Genomic DNA, 15,865 nt, shown 5'->3' with positions numbered 1-15,865 from the left:
TGCTGCAGATGGCCTGCTCCCTTACGGTGTCCAGAGGCAAGCCAGCCCTTGCTTGTGGGCAAGTGGGGCAGAAACAACGTTGCCCGGCCAAGAGAGGCCATTCCTGGCAGGCGCTGAGGAACGTCAGACCTGCACTGCCAGAGCCTGTCTGTTTACCACCACCCCCCTCTCCACTCCAGTCTGAAAAAGGAACTTAATTTGTCTTCCTTGGGGAGGAAGACGGGCCCAAATTAGCAGTGGAGTCCTGGGCAGAAGGACACAAAGGGTGGAGAACAGGGCGGCTCTGTCCATGCAACCGCACCGTTTATTGCCGTGGTGTTGGATGGGGGGACACCGTGAGAATGCCAAAGCGCATCGAGGAGGGGAGTGTCTGTGACTCCCGGACCCTTGAACATTTTCAGAATCAGAGTCCAGACCCACTGAGCTCTGCTCCCATCCCACACCAACACACACATGCCCGGTGTCCTTCAGCACAGTTCAGTCCTTCCCAGTAGGGAGGAATGCGGGAGAGGTAGAGGTCACTGAGTTTCCTCCTCTTTCATGTCACCTCTTGGCAACCTGCGGCTGGCTTCTAGAAGCGGCATGGGCAGGAAAAGGAAGCGAAAGGGGCTCTGGCCTGCTCCTCCTTGCCCAGGAGCAAAGCCAGCAACTGCAGTCCTGCTGTGAGGTAATGCCTGGCGCCGCCCGTGTATTCTTGCAGGTCGAGACAGATTCTGGCCGGGTGGGGTGGCAGCCCCAGCCTCAGAGGGCATTCAGGGAGAAGAGCGCCAGGGCTGCTCCCTGTACCCCAAACCCTCCCTGCCAGGCCTCGGGGGCCTGCCACCAGGCGGGCATCCGGGCCTCACCTGCACCCTGAGCTCCCTTGCTCCCCTGGAAGAGCATTCCATCGAGAACACTGAGGGCTGGGGCTGTGCCTGGGCTCCCCCAGTCCCGAGCCCCTCTGCCCAGGTGTTGTGGACCTGCTGAGACGGGTTCAGAAGGCGCCAGGGAGAAACCAGCTGGAGCTGGAGCCTGGCAGCCAGCCCCCGGCTCCCCAGGCCCTCTCCCGCCCTGGTGGAGTTGCATCAAGGTTCTCATTAGCAGCTGCCCCCGCCTGGGCGAGGAGCATGCTTTGGCCTCTTGCCATGAGGCGGTTGGGGATTTTGCAACAGTCTCCAGGAGGGCCAGGCCAGAAGAGTGGGCTATCCCTGTTATCCAGTGCCCCTCCACAAGGGTTAAGTCAAGAAGGTAGGAGGAAAAAAATTAGGTCAAGTCTTAGCAGCATCTGTGGTACCTAGTGTGACAGAGACAGGGCTCCCAGGTGTTTCTGACCTACAGTCCTGAGCAGCTTCGGAGCCATCAGCTCACTCCCCCTGGTGCCACTGGAACTGAGTCACAGGTCTTGGCCCTGGCCACAGATGTCCCCGTAGAGACAGGTGACAGGCACAGAACACCTGGCCATCACCCAGTTCCACGGAGAAGGCCCTAGGGACATCGTGCTGCCCAGAAGGCCACCACCTCCTTTACTCCTTGGCGACCCACTTCCTGAAGCCCAGTCTGGTGTAGCCAACAAGGCAGGGTCTCCCTGCAGTAACCTGGGAGCCATAGAGGCAGAGGTCCCTGGACATAGAGGGGACAGGGCAAGCCCCTGCCCTGGGAGAGGAGTGGTGGCGGCTGTGCCAGGCAGAAGGCAGCTCCTGGGCAGAAGTGAGGACAGGAGCCTCCCCTCCTGTCATGTCCTGGCTCAGACATGCCCTTCCAGGGCTGGGGGGAGGTGCAGGTGAGGACCTTGTGGGGGGAACTTGACAAAAGCAATGGCAGCCAGCTCCTTGCAGAACTCCTCCAGTACAACCACGCCCTGGAGGAGGGTCTGGTGGTCCAGCCTGAAGGGGAGAGCAGAGTCACAGCTGGAAGGCAGCCAGTATGCCCCCAGTGTGACATCCCAGTGTCCCTGAGGCATAACCCCGTGGCAGACCCTTCTGAGTGAGAACAGAGCTCAGCACTGCCCTCTGCACCAAGGCCTGGCGATTCCCCACCCTGGAGCACTCTGCCCTCCCACCCAGGACTCTTCCCCAGCACCCACTTCCCTCAGTTACTTACTGCTCCCCAGGAACATGACCCATCAGCTGCTTGCGCACCAGGAGCAGTTTGCCTGGGAACTGGGGTACCCTCTGAATCCTCTGCATCAAGTCCCCAATTACCTAGAGCAGGAACAAGAGAGGACTGAGGCTGGGACCAGCGACACTCCTGTAAGATGCCCCTGCTCTGCTGTACCAGGGAGGTGGTACCTGTGCTCGCCCCTGGCACTGGCAAGGGTCCCCACTCCTGCAGTCCCCAACCCCTTCCTGCCCCCCACTGACACACTCCACTCCCAGGCAGCCTTACCCGGACCAGCACAGAGAACAGGCTCCTGCAGCCAGGGGCCAGGTTGATGTAGGGGTCCAGGAGGTACTCGTGGATAAGGGGGTGGGGGAAAAGGGCGAGCCGGGACAGGACTGAGGTCACTTGCAGGTTCAGGCTGTATGGCTGGAGGGAACATGGTGGACAAGCCAGGGGTTGGCAGGGGCTGGTGAGCATTTCTGCACTCCCCCAGAAGGGCGCCTGGCCAGTACGAACGTGTGCGGGGGTGGGAGACGCACATGATGTGTGTGTCATGGTTCCTCGGGGCTGAGGGCCAGAACGTGTTAGGGCGTGTGGAGCAGAGGCGAGATGGGGCTTCCCATCTAGGGAAAGGTAGGGGAGTGGGGTGTTGGAGCTGAAGAAACAAAGACAACGTGACCCCCCTACCCCTGGCTGGGGTCAGGCCCTGCTCCCCCGAGGGACTCCAGAGGCATCCAGCTGGGGTGATCCCGTGGGCCCAGTCCTCTTGGCTACCTGTTCCAAAATCCGAGACATGCGGTCAAACAGCATTTGGAGGAAGTGCCCCTCAAAGAAAGGCCGCTCGGGCTCATGGGGGTCCAGGGGCATGAGAGCCAGGGGCCAGCCCCAGGGGGCGATGCGGGAGCTGCACTCCTGGAACTGGAAGGGGAGGGAGAGTTGAGAGGAGGTGGCCAGTGGTCAGGAGGCCCGAGCAGCACGGCGGGGGCGGGGCGGGGCGGCACACAGGAAGGTAGGCCCAGGGCTCTCGGCTGGAGCTGGCAGTGCCTTGGGCAGAGCTCACAGTGGGAGAAGGTGGAATTATTAACCTCACAGCTTTGAGGGGCAAGAAGTGGGTGCCGGCAGAGACCTGGACACTCACCAGTCCATAGGCATCGTGGACATAAGTGTCGTAGCCAGTTTCATCCAAGAAGGCTGAGGTCTTGGCTTCCTCAGGAACCAGGCAGAGGAAGCTGAGAGATAGGACCCTTGGTGTGGCGGGATGCCCAGTTCACCCTGCTCCATCTACCCCCCAAGAGAACATCCACTCCCAGGCTGTGTGCTGTCAGCACTACGGCCAAAGACAGAACAAGCTGAAGTTGCTCAGACTTCCCAACCTGCCCCCACCTATTGACGATCTCAGTCACTGCCGTCTTGCCATCTGAGGTGGTGGCAGGAGCTGGGAGGGGCTTGGCAGAGGGCTGAAAGCCGGCATCGAGGAGGCCGTCTGTGAAGTAGGGGTCCTCCTCCAGGTCTCTGTGGCCAGGGTACACACACGTGGCACCAATGAACCCACAGAAGAGAGTGTGGGATGCTGAGGGCCGGGGTGGGGCCTGGGTGTCCTTACACACTTACAGGGTGTCCTCATAGCTCTCAGGCTCTGGGGAGCCCCGGGCCACATAAGGGCGGCCCTCCAGGTGGCACAGGACCAGGCTTCGGATGATGTGTTCATGGGGCTTCTGGAGCAGCTCCTCAAACAGCCGCAGCGTGGCCATGCTGATCTGCAGCAAGAAGGGGTCAGCAGGAACCCCTCCGGGTGTGCCAGGGGGACTGCTCACCCAGATAAGAATGGTGCCTCTAGAAGGGGATCTCCACTCCCAGGCAGGTTCTAAGGGGAATGGAAGGGTGTTGGCCTGGGAATTGGAAGTCTGGCTGGTCCTGGTTCCATTATTAAGAGGTGATAACAAGCAAGGAAATTGGCTTCTCTGTGCCTCAGTTTCTACATCCGAAAATGGAAGGCTGGCCTCGCCTCCCTCCCTCCCTCCCAGAGTGGCTGTGAGCCTCAAACAAGTCCAGTGAAGCAGCCTGCAAACTATAAAGAGCCATCATAAGTATGTGATCACAGAAAACTACTCTGCGACAAAAGCAGTCTGGCCCAATCATGGCATCACTGTTTCTTTTTGGCAGGGGGAGGGGTTCACTGTCTCAAAGACAGAACCACCTGGACTGCTAATGAAAATGGGAGACTTCAGAAAACCCTTTGGCAGGGGTGGGGTGGGAGTGAGTGGAGGACCCTCCCACCTCACCTCATCAGAGAGGTGGTCACAGTGCCTGATGAGCTGAGCGCACAGAGTGCAGGGGCCGTCCTCGGGGGCTGCGGGCTGCGGCTCCGTGCCCAGGAGGAAGGCCACAGCCTCTCGAAGCAGAGCAGGGGAGCGCAGCTGGCGCAGCAGGGCCGTCAGCAGGGCGGTGGAGGTCAGGATGCTCTGCTCAGACCTACGTGGACGGAACACTGAGCCAGGCAGGGAGGGGAGGCCAGAGGGACAGGGAGTGGACGAGTGGGGGCGGGGGAAAAACCCTTTCCTGGCTTCCTTACTCACTCCCATCCCTCCTGAGGTCATGGAGTCCAAGGGTGGAGGCCTTTGCTGGCCCACGGTGGCCCTGAGCCACGTGTCGGGGGGAAGGCCTGGCCCACATGAACTGATGGAGCCGACACTCCTGTAACTTTGGCTAAGGAGGTCCCTGGCTGTAGGGACAGGCAGGGGCAGGTGGGGTGGGCAGTTCAAGCCACACCACAGCCATAGCTGAGGGGCCTGGACATAGACTTACACGTGTAGGAGCTGAGGCTGCAGAATCTCCACGAATAACTTTTCAGTCACAGCCTTTGCCAAGGCATCCGCAACCACCTGGGCACCAAAGTGCATGTGTTAAACATGTTTCCCTCCATGGACAGTTTCCCACCAAGAAATAACGATCCTTGTACAGCATCCAGCACAACAGGCAGAGGATCCCTGCTGACCCGGGTCCTGGCCCTGCTCCTGAGAGCCACTCAGGCCTCCAGGTGGAAATGGCAAGAGCGCAGCACCAAGCAGGGGTCACCCTGCCCCCACTCACCGTGTGTGCCTCCCTGATGAGGTGGTCGCAGTAATCAAACCAGCCCAGAAAGGCAGCCACGGCCTCCTTCCCCGGGAAGGAGGCCTCATCCAATGGGGCACTGGGTAACCTGCAGGAGGGGAGGGACAAGCTGTGAGGCCTGCCTCAGCCGTTTCAGAAGGAAGCTGGGCCCTTTCTCCCTTGGTCCTGGACCTTAGGTTGCAGGGCGGGAGGTGGGCAGGGGCGTAGAGTGGGGTGGTCAGTTCCACACGGGGTTCTTGGGCAGAAGCAAAAATGATGCTTCTCTAGAGGGTGAGAAGCCCCTTAGGATGGGCTGCAGCCTTGGGAAGAAGATGGCCAGCAGGGGCCCCCATCCCTGCGGGAAAACAGGAGGAGCTGGCTACCAGGGGCCAGGCCCAGCTTCCAGTTGCTGGAGATGCAGCCCCGCCTTCCCTCCCCTACCTCCAGCTGATGCCCTCTAGCGCAGCAATGTCTGCAGGGTCCAGGAAGGTGGGCATGGACTGGTACAGCTGGCAAAGGTGCTCGACAAGCGCAGGGCAACAGGGGCTGCTCTGCACCAGGTAGGTGGAAGCTGCCTGGGGAGCCACGCTAACAAGGAGCAGCAGGTTTTCTTGGGCCTTTAGGGCCACACGACCTTTCTAGGGAATAGGGGTGCAGCTTCAGCACATGCGCCTGAGCCCCAAGTCCTCCTCACCCCACCCCCGCCCAGCAATTCACCCTGCCCTGGCCCCCGCCGTCTCAGCAGCCAGCACCTTGCTCTTGCACAAGCCAACCAGCGAGCTTAACAGATTGCTCTCCCCAATCCCTCCATCCGGCTCCTGGGTCTCAACCGGCAGCTGCGTGGTCAAAGGCTGGGCACCACAGGGACCCTTGTCAGGAGCCTCGCCGTGGGGGTGGTCCTTGTCCTCAATGCTGACCATCTCTCTAGGCAGGGTGGTGGGTTCTTTGGATGCCTTGTTCTTCGCGACAGTCTTTTTACCCTGCAGAGGCGGCTACATGAGGCCAGGTCATGCTGGAGCCCATTCCCCATGCTGCTCCCTGGGGAACGCAGGGTGTGGGGACCATTGGGGCCCCACATGGGGCTTAGGGGGAGGCTGCATGAACACCTCTGCTTCCTCCGGGTTGGGGGGAGAGCTATGGGGCTTGTCCTGGGGCCTGGGCCCCACACTGCTGTTCCCCACAGAGGCACTCACTTCCAGGATGTAGGCGAGCAAGGCTGGGTCCTGCTGGATCTTGGAACAGAGGACAGTGGTGAACTGTACTTCTTCCTTTTCTGTGAGGGATCCAGGAACTGTCCCACCAAGCCGGAGAAGTTTCTAGGGGGTAGGCAGCATAGCAGCAGAGGGGAATGGGGGGCAGGGAAGAGAGGGGGCTGCACCCCTACACAACACCCCCTGGCTTCTTGGCCCCTCACCTGCACAGGCCTGTGGACGTTGAGGTAATGCAGGAGGGGGTGCTGAACCTGGGCCAGCACCTTGCTGAAGAACTGGAATACCTGCTGCCGCATGCCTGGTGGGTACTGAGGCCAGGGAGCACAGTGGCCGTCAGGAGAGGAAGCTGTGCCCCCCAGGGCGTCGTCCCTGCACCACTCCTCCCTGCCCCACTGCTCAGAGGGTGTCTTTGCAGCATGCTCCCCTCTCCCACTGTGGCAACGGGCCTCCCCTGTGCTGCCAGTACCCCTTCCTGCTCTGTCTGTCTCCATAACCTTGTCATCACTGAACACAGGCAGATGAGCAAGGGGAGGCAGTGGGTGTGCTAGGAGCCGGCCCCAGTGCCCCCCACTGGCCCCCGATCCTCAGTGTCGGGACTGGGGAGCACAGGTGGAAGAGCCTGAAACCCAGGGCGGAAGGTTCCAGAGGCAGCGGGGTTGTGCCCACCTCGGCCTTGCCAAGCGTGCACAGAGTCTCCAGGATCTTGTGCTGCAGCAGGTACTCGAGGCAGGGCCCGGCCTCACCCGCCGCCTGCTGCCTCTCCTCATACACCAGAATGTCTAGCATCTGCTTCAGCCGCCAGGGGATATCTGTCTTCTTGGCTGGAGTGTTTTCATCTAATCGAGATTTCGGGAAAAGGGGGAGTGGGGAGAAGATGAGCACTCTGGCTCCATGGGGTCAAGCCCAAGGGGCCCCGGAGGTGGGGGTGGCTGAGGGCAACCTGGAGAGGCCAGGTTAACAGTCTGCTTCTGGTAAAGGCCAGGGGAAACGGAAGTCACAGTTCATGCCTCCCTATGTAAAAGACCTTCCAGAAGGAGGCCCAGGATGCAACTCTGAGCATGTGTGTGTGCCCCAGCTCTTTATTAGAAGGCGGAGCATCCGTTTTTTCCTCCAAACCCTGGGGCTAACGTTAGGACCTTTGCCAGGGCTGCAGGCCAGCTCTGGGCCTGAGGAATAGCTGTGAGCTCCAGGTCTCTTCATAGAATTTAGAAGCTGTCTTCTAGAGGCTTCCCCAGAGATCACCTCCTGGGGCCTGTTTATCCCTTTTACACTCACGGAAGGCAATACTCTATATTTTAAAAAGCAGGAAAATATCCGAGCAGCCGATGAGTTCAGACTCTGCTGCATGCACTGCACAGAGATCCCAGCGGAAAAGCTGGTCAGTGGGGCTTTCTTAGAGCTGCAGTGGGTAGTGTTTTTGAAAGAAGGTTTTGGTAGTCTGGGACTGGCCTTGAGCACCCCCTAGCTTTTTTTGAATGCACAGGCTCTTGGGCAAGGCAGCTGCCCTCTGGTATGGGGATGGGGCCGAGATGAAGCCCCAGACGGACCCGAGCAGCCCTGGACTGTTACTGCTCTCCTGGTGAACTAGGGCTCTCTGTCAAGAGATCTTCTGTCTAAAAGGTACAAACTTCCAGTTATAAAATCAGTCCTGGGGTGTGTCATGTACAGAGTGGTGCCTATAGTTAATGATACTGTTAATACTGTATTGTATAATTGAAAGTTGCTAGGAGAGACTACAAAAGCTCTCATCACAAGAAACTGTAACTATGTGTGGTGACGAATGTTAAGTGGACTTATTGCGATCATTTTGCAATCAATTCATATATTGAATCAATGTTGTGCAACTGAAACTAATGTTATATGTCAATTCTATTTCAATGAAAAAAAAAAAGAGAGATTATCAGTCTAACATTGTTGTTCTCAACTGGGGGCAATTTTTCTGTTCCCCATCCCATCCCCAGGGGATATTTGGTAATGTCTGGAGAGACATGCATGGTTGTCACATGAGAACAGGGGGTTACTGGCCTCTGATGGGTAGAGGCCAGAGTTGCTGCTAAATACACTACAGTGCACTCCCACAGCCCTTACAACACAGAGTGACCCAGTCCAAATGTCCCCAGTGCCAGCTTGAGGAACCTGGTCTAATAGAGGGTTCAGAGGGCAGAGGGTCCCTCAGAGTGTCTGAGGGCACTTTCTAATTTCTGGGGCTAGCTCAGGCTGGACATAAAGCCTTTAGGACAGGTACAGGTTGGATTCAAACCCTGGTCTGAACTGCAGGAGGTGAAATCTAGGGATGCAGGACAAGGTTACCTGGCAACCAGTGTGTATCCGCCAATGTCGGCACTCTGACTGAAAAGCAGACAATCAATCAGAGTCTGCCTCCCAGGGAGCAAGCCTGAGGGGCCCAGATGCCCCAAGGCTTTGGTTCCCTGGTGTGTAAGCTCAGGCACAAGGACTAGGTAGTTACCTTGGTTTTTGTCTTCTTCCTACCCCTCTAAGTTGGCTCAGGGAAAAGAGAAATTTATTCAATTTCCTTTCTTTTGATCAGTAAGCCCTGGACACAGGCACTTGAAGACTGAAGGCCTAGATGCTCTACCTCGCAGGAAGCTGGGGATGAGTGGTGCTCAACCCCTGCCTTGCAGAGAAGGCCAGCGAGCCCCCCGACCTCTTGTTCCCCATGTTGGTCATACAGCTCCTCCCTCAAAAGGGCAGATGTCACCCTCCCTGGGACCCTTGCGTCTCTGAGCTGCTCCATGACTCAGCCCAGCTCCTCAAAGGAGAGGCCAGGCCTCACCTGTGCTTTCGATGTAGTAGTGCGTGATGCCCTTCCAGTGCTCCACGAACGCCTCCAGGAGGTCCAGGGTGGGCTCCCGCTGCGGAGAGAGCAGAGGCATAACCGGCGTGATCGTGGGCTCCACTGCTGCCAACACGCGCAGGGACAGACACTCCACCATCCACGAACACATTTTCTCCAGGACACATCTGCACTGTCGCCCACAATCTGGCCCCCTTCCCCAGACACCCCCTCTCTGCTGGCAGTGCTGTATTCCAGCCACAAGTCATGATTCCATGGCCCCTGTCTCACAGGAGGAGCTAAGAATGTCGGTGGGGGAAACAGACACAGAAACAGATCATTTCAATACAACATGGTTGTGCTACAATAGAGGTACATGGAGGAAAACAGGAGCGCACCCCTAAAACAAAAGCAAAATGACATGGATGGAACATGTGATAGACAAAGTGTTCAGGTCCCTCTGAACCTGTTTGTGAAAAGCTGTGAAAAGGCCACATCAGGCTCAGTTCAGCCAGATGGGTAACATCAGCATAACATTTAGAAAGTGTCATACTTACAATGCTCCTGCAGCTTTGGTCCAAGGCCTCAGGCTATGCAGCCCTGGGTCTTTCTTAGCTAGCTCTGCTCCCATCAACACCTCCTCCAGCTCCTTCTATTGGCCACGGGGGATTCTGACTCTGCTATGAGCAAGCACTAAATCTTCCCCTTTCCTGTGCTCTCTCCCCCTTGAACCGATTAACAACCACTTCCCCTGTAAACTTCTCCCCAAAAGGGCATTTCTTCTCTTTCCTTGCAGAGTAAATATTTGCAGGAGAAAAATACATAGTCAGGTAGTCCCTCTCAAAAGATGGTTCACTTCTGTGCTGGGTCTTTGCCACTTCTCTGCCCAGGAGGCCCTGGACCTTCTACACTCACCCAGATGCTAATCGTCCCCCGTGAGGTCCAGCTGAGGGCCTCCAGCTGCACAAAGCCCTCACCCAGTTCCTGGATGCATCATGCTCTGCCTCATGCTTTACCGCACCACAAAACTATGTATCTCCTCCTTTAATCTATTCAGGAAGTATTGCCCAAGTGCAGGCTACATATTGGTTTAGCCAAAAAGTTTGTTCAGGTTTCCCGTAAGATGGCTCTGGTAGCACCTAGCTGTCTTTAACTTCATTCAAAACAATTTTGTTAGATTGTATTGTGACAGCTGTCATATCAGCATGCATTTAAAAAAATCAAAATTGGTGAATTTTTGTGTAGCCATTTTAGTATTGAAGATGGAAGAAAATACACAACATTTTCAGCGTATTATGCTTTATTATTTCAAGAAAGGTAAAAACGCAACTGAAATGCAAAAAAAGATTTGTGCAGTGTATGGAGAAGGTGCTGTGACTGATCAAACGTGTTAAAAGTGGTTTGTGAAGTTTTGTGCTGGAGATTTCTCACCGGATGATGCTCCAGTCAGGTAGACCAGTAGAAGCTGATAGCGATCGAATTGAGACATTAACTGAGAACACTCAATGTTATACCATGTGCGAGATAGCCAACATACTCAAAACACCCAAATCAATAACGTTACTGGTGAAAATGAAATATGTGTCTTTTATTTTACTGAAAAAAAACTAAACACTTTTTGGCCAACCCAATACCAGACACCATGCTAGATGCCACAAGGGTGTCTAAGACCCAGGACACAAAGGAGAAGAGACTATAAGCCCACACTGAAGTTGTGTGAGAGGAGAACACATGAAAGGTGGAAAGTGACCTCTGGGAAAAGAGGGATCACTCCCAACAGGCTGGAACAGAGAAGGCTGAGGTCATGTGGGAACTCAAACTTGAAGAACTGGGTCAGATTTCTACAATTAGAGATGAAGGAAACACATTTCCTGCAGCAGGGACTCTGAAAGTGTGTCTGGGGCAAGAATGGATGGATGAGGTTACAGAGCCTTGAATGCCAAGTCAAGGAGTCTGGAGAAATACATAAACAAATATACATATTGGCAGACAATGGGGAGCTGGTCAGAGACCTCTGAGCCATGTTTTAGGAAGAGTCATCTGGCAGTTGTGTGTGGAAAACAAAGGCGAGGAGAGTGCTCTGAAGACCCTCATGATGGGGGAGGAACAGGCACACTGAAGCGGACACTCTCCCCCTGCCCTGGCTGCCCCATCTTGTCTTCTTTCAAAACTAGTTGTGGGGACCACAGCCCTTACCAGAGTGGCATCTCCCACAGTCATTCCAAACACACTGTGTACGATCACATCTTATCACGTTCTGCATGACACTATTATTGTCAGGTTAGCAGTCACCTCTTCCACTAAACTGTTAGCACCTGGAGCCAGGGGTCTGTGTTTCAGAATCTATCTGTCCCTAACAGGGCGCACACACAGTGACTAAGTAATATTTACTAAAGAGCTCAGCAAGCTCCTTAAGACACTATTCCACAGTTCCCTGTCTCTGGTAATGACTCTGACCCTTGGCCAGCACTACAAGTATCTCACCAGTCTGTGATGGGGGCTCATTGACCTCAAAATTCATTTATAGTCCAAAACCTTGTGCTGGCTTAAACCAAAATAAACACATTATTCACAATAACAATGCAGTATGGGAAGTAGAAATAGGAGAATGCTGGTTAGCCAAAACAGATCATTAAAAAGAAGGAAGCAACACAGGAGACTTCCAGTCAAGATGGAGGCCTAGACTGACACGCTCCATCTCCCTCCACAACTAAGAAGGAATACAACTACCGCAAAACCAGAAATAACCAGAAGTTCCAGGAAATAAATGGAAGTCCAACGTATGAAGTTATAAAGAAGTGATGCTCATCCAGACAGGTAGGAGGGGCGAAGCTGGGGCGGAGAGTTCAAGCTGTGCTGGAGGCGGCAGCAGTGGCAATGGCAGCGGGACAGCGGTAAGCACAGACACCCGTATTTAAGGGGAGGCGAGAAGCACGTGGGGAGCACCCCCAGCTACAGACCAGACCCGTCAGCTTGCAATTCCAACATCAGGGAAGGCAGACCCCCGCTGCCTTAGATTGTGAGGCCCAGAGGGGGTGGAGACGGAGGAGGAGGCTCCTGGTCTCTCAGCGGAGAGTGAACGGCAGGAATCCATCTTGGACCCCCACCCCCGCAGAAAATGCCACAGCGTGGTGAAAAGGGTCGCCCGGTTGTGATGAATGCATGGGGCTCCGCCCCCTATAGCATAGGAGGTGTGACAGCTCTGCCCAGGAAGCAAAGGTAAACACAAAACTATCAGGATGGCAGGGATCATGAGACAGAGATCCCGGTGATGCAGCTGACCAGACAGTAAATATCTAATTTAACGGATCAGTAGGTAGGAAATCTTTCTGAGGCACAGTTCACAGCTTTGGTTATAAGAAAGCTTACAGACCTAACAGATCTTAAACAAGACGGGGAAGGAATGAAGGCTAGTCCTGCTGAAATGAATGAAAACACATACGAAACTAGTGGTGAGGGAAAGAAAACTAGGGATCAAATCAACAAATCGGAACATAGGGAAGGAACAAACAGTCAACCAGTACAGAAAAACAAAAAGTGAGGAAAATGAGGAGAGACTCAGAAACCTATGCGACAGCTGTAAGTGGGCCAACATCCGAATCACAGGTCTGCCAGAAGGTGAAGAACTAGAAATTGAAAAACTATGTGAAAAAATAATGAAGCAGAACTTCCCTGACTTGGGGAAGGAAATAGACTTACAGGTCCAGGAAGCACAGAGAGTTCCAAATAAACTGGACCCAGGGAGAACCACACCAAGACACATTATAATCAAAATGTCAAAAATCAAGGATAAAGAGAGAATCTTAAAAGCAGCAAGAGAGAAGAAGAGAATTATGTAAAAAGGGATCCCAATAAGACTATCAGCTGATTTCTCAAAATAAACTCTGTAGGCAACAAGGGACTGGCAAGAAATATTCAAAGTAATGAAAAGCAAAAACCTACAACCACGATTACTCTATCCAGCGAAGCTGTCATTCAAAATAGAAGGGCAGAGAAAGTGCTTCCAGGACAAAGTAAAACCGAAGGAGTTCTTCAGACCCAAACCACTGTTATACGAAATGTTAAAGGGACTTGTTTAGGAGAAGGAGGATCAAAACTACGAACATTAAAATGGAAACTGTATCACAAGAACCAACAACAGAAGCTAGGGAACCGAAACAAAGGCAAACTAAGTAGGCAACGAGAGTGGGAAGAGAATTATAGGTATGGGGAACACATTAGGGGGGAGGTCAACAGGGAGGGGGAAGGGGGGAAAGGGAGGGAGATGGTACAGGAATTAAGAAGCATAGTAGGAGGGAGTGGAGTAGACAGGAAGATGTTGAGAAGAACTATATGCACAACCAATGGGCATGGACTAAGGGGGGTAACAATTGGAGGGAGGGGGGTCACTGGGTGGAGGGGAACAAAGGGAAAAGAAATTGGGACAATTGTAATAGCACAAACAATAAAGCATATTTAAAAAAAAAGAAGAAGGAAGCAGGGGGATACTCTTTACCTGAGACTATTGCTAGCTGCTCTCACTCTAGGCCAAATGATTTCTGTTCAAAGACGACGACTGCTACTCTATTTCGTCAGAAGAGGGCAGCAAAGAGCAGCATGCTGCCTCTTTCACAAGGAGGACCTTGCTGGGTCTTAACCTGATGACCCAGGACAGGGAAGACCTCTTGTGCAAGATGAAGAGGTGCAGAGGAAAGAGGGGTTCCCATCCCTCTCCACACCACACAGGGTCAAACCTCCATGGCCTAAGAAGATGACCTGACTAAAAGTATCTCCCTTGACCACCAATATTCCCTTCAGCCCCTGACGCAGCAAGTCCTGCCTTGGAGGCACTAGAAATTCACTTCTTAGGGCTAAGGTACCGTCTGTGTGTGTCTCCACCTCCCGCCCCCTGCCCCCACCCCCGCTTGGAGCTTTCCTTGAGAGGTGTGAAGTAGTTTGTCACTTTCTCATGTGACAGCTGTCTTGACTGGGGACAGGGAAGAGAGGAGGGAGACATCCTTTGGACCCCCTCCCCAGGTGGGATGGTCTGAGGCCCCTGGACATCTGGGGTGGGCAGGGCTAGTGGGCGGGCTGTCCTGGAAGGAGCAGAAGCTTTTCACGTTCTGCACGAGTTTGCTTAAGGCTGCAGTGTTCTCATTCAAAGTTCTGATTTGGGGGTTAGGGGGCTGTTGAGGAGGAAGGGAGTGGAAACCAAGGTTTTGCTTCTCCTGAGAAAATCTGATACACTAAACTGACCAGATAGAAGAGGGTTTAGGCTGAGACAAAAAGAATCGTTAACTTCAGATTCTTAGCAGGGTTACTTTAAGTACAGGGCCTCCGCCTATCCTATCTAAACTGCACTTTTACCTTACTGAATGAAGTGAACTCAGTGGGCCGCCTCTGACCAGCCTTCAACCCCCAACAGAAAAAGGCAAAAGCACAAACTCTGATAGACTATAAGAAATCAATATACTCTTCCCCACAGCGCGGCTGCCCTAGGCCGCACCGTGGCTGGACTCCCCTGACTCAAGGCTCCTCTAATGAGAGATAGCACGCTAGAAAACTGCAGAAGGCTGCTTCCAGGGCCAGCGCCCACCCACACCACACCCACGCCTGACTGTCTGTCCTGTCTGTTTATGCTTCCCTGGGACCTGGGCAGTCAGGCCCCCACTCCCGAGTGGAGGGTGAGGACGCGCTGGGCCTGAACAAGGTCTTGGAGTTGGGAGGGATGGCTCTGAGAGAGGGAAGGGGCCGCTATTTTTAAGCCCAGGGGACCAGGAAGAGGGGAGCGCGCGGGAGGAAGGCACACAGAGGCCGGGGGAGGGAACTTGGGGATTGGGGGAGGAAACTATTGGGTGACATGGGAGCTCTCTGGCACAGGAGAGTTGGGAATTGGGAGAGACTGGGGAGCTGAAAAATAAACAGGAAGCAGTTTGGGGAGCAGAGTTAGGGAACGGAGCAGTCTGGGAAAACGGCGCGATCGGCAAAGGAGCCACTGGAAGTAGGCAGCGCTCTGCGGAGACCGGGAAGGGCGCTGCAGCCCGGTCGGGGTCCCTCCCCGGAGCGGCCCGAGCCCTCCGCCCGCCGCCGGCTCCGCCCCGGCCGCCGCGGCTTCCCCTCGCCCCCGCCGCCCCGCGCCCACGGCCTCACCGCGCCCACGGCCTCCTGCAGCAGCGCCCCTAGCCGGCTCAGCATGATGGCGCCCGGCCCGCTCCAGCTCCGGCTCCCGGCTCCCGGGGGGTGGCAACTGCGGAGCTCCGGGCGCAAGGACGGCCCCGCGTCGCTGCGCGGCGCAGCCAGGCTAGGGAGGCGGGGCCCGGTTCGCTCCGCCCCGGCTGGGCTGGGGGCACCCTCCCTCCGGTCCCCGGAGCCCCCGGGCAAGCTCATCGTGGGAAAGGGAGCCGACTCCGGGGGGCGGGAGGGGCCTCTCACCGGGATTGGGGGCACCGCAGCGGAGGTGCAGGTTCAGTCCCGCGGGATGCCTTAGGGAGCCAGCTGGCAGCGAGAGAATGACCCTTCCCCTCTGAGGAGGGCGAGTTGTTTCCATCAGGAGTGAGAAGCTTTCTGGGTTCTGTAAGTCTCTAGATGGCCCCGCCGCCAACTCCTGCCCCCGCACAGTAGCCACAGGCCATGAGTGGCCGTGGAACACGGACCCACGTGCGTCCCAATTGGGGTGGACTGAGGGGGAAGTGCATACACCCGGGGCTCTGAC

General features: G+C 55.3%; 1 protein-coding gene across 4 annotated transcripts; it reads right to left on the bottom strand.

The window, feature by feature from the left end:
• Positions 1-1,654: 1,654 nt before the first annotated feature.
• FHIP2B (FHF complex subunit HOOK interacting protein 2B) lies at positions 1,655-15,430 on the bottom strand. Of its 4 annotated transcripts, none has more exons than XM_090290102.1 (17): positions 15,304-15,430; positions 9,175-9,253; positions 7,047-7,216; positions 6,584-6,688; positions 6,363-6,485; positions 5,922-6,161; positions 5,611-5,807; positions 5,170-5,278; positions 4,885-4,961; positions 4,362-4,551; positions 3,691-3,836; positions 3,463-3,591; positions 3,218-3,308; positions 2,854-2,997; positions 2,365-2,505; positions 2,080-2,180; positions 1,655-1,862 (listed from the first exon to the last, which is right to left on the bottom strand). In XM_090290102.1, exons 1-17 carry the CDS (start codon positions 15,346-15,348, stop codon positions 1,724-1,726), a joined length of 2,226 nt encoding a protein of 741 aa, XP_090146228.1. In that variant the 5' UTR covers positions 15,349-15,430; the 3' UTR covers positions 1,655-1,723. The 4 variants fall into 4 exon arrangements, with proteins under 4 accessions (XP_090146228.1, XP_090146229.1, XP_090146230.1 ...); XM_090290103.1 differs by having other exon boundaries at positions 5,922-6,149; positions 15,304-15,429; XM_090290104.1 differs by lacking the exon at positions 2,365-2,505.
• Between the last annotated feature and the right edge of the window lie 435 nt (positions 15,431-15,865).

Source organism: Furipterus horrens, unplaced genomic scaffold (genome assembly GCF_987537825.1).
Source record: "Furipterus horrens unplaced genomic scaffold, mFurHor1.1.pri manual_scaffold_10, whole genome shotgun sequence".
Classification (NCBI taxonomy): Eukaryota; Metazoa; Chordata; class Mammalia; order Chiroptera; family Furipteridae; genus Furipterus; species Furipterus horrens.
This window is presented reverse-complemented; position numbering and strand designations above follow the sequence as displayed.

What these genes read in the sequence shown, in the direction of transcription:
- FHIP2B (XM_090290102.1), bottom strand. Translation starts at nt 15,348, where the DNA reads ATGCTGAGCCGGCTAGGGGCGCTGCTGCAGGAGGCCGTGGGCGCG. An exon ending in ACGTCCACAGGCCTGTGCAG is followed by an intron (nt 6,486 to 6,583) that starts GTGAGGGGCCAA and finishes CCTACCCCCTAG; the next exon opens with AAACTTCTCCGGCTTGGTGG. An exon ending in TCATCAGGGAGGCACACACG is followed by an intron (nt 4,962 to 5,169) that starts GTGAGTGGGGGC and finishes TTTGGTGCCCAG; the next exon opens with GTGGTTGCGGATGCCTTGGC.